General features: G+C 44.3%; 1 gene segment (V, D, J or C); it reads right to left on the minus strand.

The window, feature by feature from the left end:
• Positions 1 to 2294: 2294 nt before the first annotated feature.
• On the minus strand, positions 2295 to 2979 carry LOC123925803. The segment is given in 2 exon segments: positions 2295 to 2649; positions 2895 to 2979. Coding segments are annotated over 2 exon segments (384 nt in total).
• Between the last annotated feature and the right edge of the window lie 1502 nt (positions 2980 to 4481).

Raw genomic sequence — 4481 nt, forward strand, 5'->3', positions numbered from 1 at the left:
CCAATAGAAACCTGGGCAGACTTCCAGGGTCCTCATCCTTGGTGCAACCACCAGGGCCATTGGCATCCCAGCCCGATTCAGTGCCAGTAAATAGACTTTACTCTTTCCATAGGCAGCCTGGAATCAAGGATGCTCCAGTTTGCTCTGGTCAGCAAGGCTCCAGTGAGAACCACAGTGATCCAGTCCATAGACCTCACCAGCTTCATCTGCCTTCACCCAGAGAACAGCTGCTTCCTTCAGAAGCATGGAGACACATCTTTCGCAGCTTTCTCTGTTCCATTTGCCACCTGAAAAAGGAGCTTGTGAGGATTAGCACCTTACTTCATTCAGGTCCTTGAGAACTGAGTGGGCTCTCAGACTCTCTTTTGCCTCCCCCCATGAAATGTCAGATATTAAAGAGAAGTGGAGGATACCATGTTCACTTGCACACCAATTACCAGGACGAAGCTGAGGCTCAGGAAGGGTCATAAATATCCCAAGTTCATGCAGAGAGTTAGTGGTGACTATACTGAGAGGAACCTCCTCTCCCAGATTCCCCAGGTACTTCCCATTTGACCCGAACAAGTGATGGCCTCATCTTTGAAGGCCCAGTCCCTGACAAGAAAGTTCCTGAAATTTTCACCAGGTCCCCTCAGAAGATTTTTCTCTCAATCACAGGAATAAGGTCTGGAGCCTGAAAATCTATTGTTGGCTGAGTTCTTTCATAGGATAAACACACATTTCTCCTGAGAACACTTCTTAAAAGCAATTCTGAGAATTTTGTGGTTTCAGAGCAAAAGAGATGTAAATCATCTGAGTGTAGGTGAGGAGGTCCTATCTTATAAGTCCATACATGCCATCCACTTCTTTGTACAAGTCAAGTGGGTATAGGAAAGAGGAGATTCCCTGAGCTTTTACAAAGTGTGCATATACCTGGCTCAGCTATGTGTCCCTGTCCAGACAGACTTACTTTGAACTTGTTAGCAAGGAAAGCTCCATGGACCCATTATGTGAAGTGAATTTCCTTAGCAATAAGAATCTGTTAAGGAACGAGTCACCTAATTTCTATCCAAAAATCCCAAACCCACAGATCTGCCTCCTCTTTCCTTGGCAGTTGCTCAACTGAGACCTTGCCCATCCACTGAGTTCTCTTCAAACACCTCTGAACCCTCAAGACACTGGGAAAACTAGCTTCCCAGTGGGTGACCTGGAATCCAGATATCCTCAGTGTGGCTTTCCACATAAGACAGGCACTGGTTCCATCCAGAGAAGAGAACCCACGAGGAAGGTTCGACAAAATAGACCTTTCTCTCTGGTACTGAAGGACGCTTAGCTATTGGGTGATTAGCATAGCAAGTTATCCAGCCCTCAAACTCATTCTTCTTTTAAAAGTATCCTGGCACTGAGAAGCAAGAATGGGGGCTCATTAAATAACTACAGAGTAAGTAATGATCTTTTTAGTCACAAGATGAACAATATTCTATTGCTGGGATATTTAGCTAGAAGTCACATTTTTATCTGTGACTGTTAGAGAATAGTTTTTTAAAAAGTTATATATCAATTATGAAAGAGTAAGTGAGAATACTAGAAGCAAGAGATTTTATGCAAGGATTTGGTCAAGACAAAGACAAAGTTATTCTTTAGTCTCATAACAAAATTGAATCTATCCCTGTGTGCAGTGAGGAGATACCATGAAGGGACCATAGGGAAACATGGACGGTAATATCTTCCCTGCTCCCCAAGGATGAGTAACAGCCTCACTGCTTGTCTCCTGAAACAATTCTCCCATTGTTGGTCATTGATTCATAACGATTAGTAACAAGAATTCCTTAGGGTATTGGTGAATAAAGTCCCCGTGTCTAGAGATATGGATTTCCAAATGGTCTTGACTTTACATTAACTCTGGGAGGAATTAATGTAAAGCTTTGCTGAGAAGTGAACTCTAGGTATGTGGCTTCTTTTTTAGTCAGTTTGAAGTTGTCCCATTGTCACTTCTTCCCCTTGTTTATGTTGAGGCTTTACCTAACCCTTCCTATTCTTGTTCCTTCAAAATGAGAGAATTTTCTTTAAAAAAAAAAAAAGACAAAAAGATAGAAACATCTTCATCAAAAAATGAAAGGTAACTACATCACAATTCTTCAGTTGCTGAACAACTACAGAGATCTTCGTGTGAGCTCAAGCAAATAGGGGAAGTTAAAAATCCAAATTAATGTGAGAAGATCAGGCTGTATCTGAAAGATAGAGAGTTGACAGTTCTGCAGTTGAAGGCTGGGTTTTTTTGTTTTTTTGTTTTTTTCATTGAAATGATGGAGCAGCCGCCTGGGGAGGTTTTTGTTTAGACCCAGAGCACCGTGGGAGGCGTCTCCTTGCTCTGCTGGCAGTAATAGGTGGCAGCATCGCCATCCTCCACGGGATCAATTGTGAGACTGAACTCAGTCCCAGACCCACCGCCGCTGAACCGGGCCGGGACCCCAGATGCTTGACTGGATGCTTTATAAATCAGCATTCTCGGACGCTGCCCTGATTTTTGTTGATACCATGTAATATAGTATGTAATGCCCAAAAGGTCACCGACTTTCTGACTGGTCTTGCAAGAGATGGTGGCCCTCTGCCCTGGAGACACAGTCAAAGAGGCTGGAGACTGGGTCAGCACAATGTCCCCAGTGCAGCCTGGAATGAGAAACACAACAAATGTGACAGAGGTACTGAGAGCATCCCAGTGGAGACCCACAGCACTGATGACCTTGTAGTCAGGGTCATGGACAACACTCTGAGGAATCAGAAAACGAAAGGGAACTGGACAACTGGAACCCCATGCCAAATGCTTGAATTCCAGCCACAAGGAACCCAGACACACTGAAAGCATGAGGCCACAGTGAGTTTACCCACCATTTCTCTGTGTGTCCCCCTCTCACCTGGAGCCCAGAGCAGCAGGATCCACAGCAGGGGAGCCCCAGACCCCATCTTGGAAAGCTGGACTAGAGGGTGCTCCTCGGGGGCCCTGACCAGCAGTCTTTAAGGATGTCTAGAGCAGCCTGGGGTTTTGTCTAATGACAAAACATGCAAATCAGCTCAGAAGAGCTTGAGGTTGTAGCCAAAGGAGACACCTGCTCTCAGAATACCCTGTGGGACTTTGGGTAACCAGAAATTCCCAAGTATAGCTCAAGCATGTCCCAAGGGATTTGGGGACTAGTTTCTTGAATCCTTGCCATCTAATCTGTCTGAGATGCCATGTGGGGGAGTGCCCTGAGCTCTTCTACTGTGAGGATATAGGTTATTTCAGGAACACTCTTACTTCCTAGAATTACCACAATAATGTATTTCAAGTTGTGATTAATGTAGAGAACAGAAAGCCGTGGGATTATAAAAGAGTGAACCAGGGCGGCCTGGTTCCTATGGGGAGAGGAAGTCGGCCCCACTGAATAAAAGACCTTCAAATGAAGTCCTGACATGTCCTCAGGACCTGGAAGGGGTGAGAGGTCTGGCACGGACCCTTGGAGAAGGCTGGGAACAGACACTAATCAAGGAACTTGCCTCATTGTGGATAAGCCCGAGACTCTCTATCTGCTCGGTCCTAGAAATCAATGTCATGTCCCCCTCGAAGCCCTCCCAGGTGGAGAGGTCAGTCCACTGGCTCTCATTCACAGTGAACAGCCAGCATCTGACTTGTCACCATTAAACTTTGCCACCAAAATCTCAAACTGAGAAACCTCTTGTTCTACTACAGCAAAGGTATCATGTCCCAAAGACACTGGGCAGAGTAATAGCATTGATATTAGATTTAGTCTACCTATGAAGGGAAAAAAAATGACCGATATCTGAAAATATTTCTTAGAGGTTAAAAGGGTACAAGAAATCAACTGAGAATAAACTAGTAAGGTATTCTATTCTGAATATTCAAGAACAAAAACTAATAATAGTCTTTTTAGGATTGTTTAAATATTGTAATCCAGGAAAATTGTCCTTTGGGTTCTGTTGAAAAGACTTAATGGATTTATTGCCATATCCTTTTATTTAACTTATTTTCTTCATTCAACATGATGTTTTCTTTGCTGAGAAAATAAAACCTTTGGCAGGATCTCTACATAGAGAAAACCATCACCAACTCCAACAACAACAAAAGAGAAACTGATGACTTAACTTTCGGACTAACAGGAGCCAGGACTTGATTCAGGACACCTGTCAAACAGCTTCCAACCCAGGGCCCTGCCCCAGGTGTGCACAGAGAATTGGAGGTCCTACACTGTCTACACACCAGCCATCAGTAATAGGCAGGTTAGCTCTGTTATTCTTTAGTGTTCTCTATAAAGTCACAGCCACCTCCCACAGCGGTCACAGCCCTGGACACAATCCCACAGACCAGCAGGGCCGGGAGGCTCTTTTGTGACAACTGATCCACTTTTCCATTGCGTCTACACTGAAGGGAGCCACACTGGCTTACTTTAGTGAAAGTTGTGTAGAATACAAAGGAAGTTCACACATCTAAGCTTGCAGCTGTTTGT

The sequence above is a fragment of the Meles meles genome, chromosome 15 (genome assembly GCF_922984935.1).
Source record: "Meles meles chromosome 15, mMelMel3.1 paternal haplotype, whole genome shotgun sequence".
In the NCBI taxonomy this organism is placed as follows: domain Eukaryota; kingdom Metazoa; phylum Chordata; class Mammalia; order Carnivora; family Mustelidae; genus Meles; species Meles meles.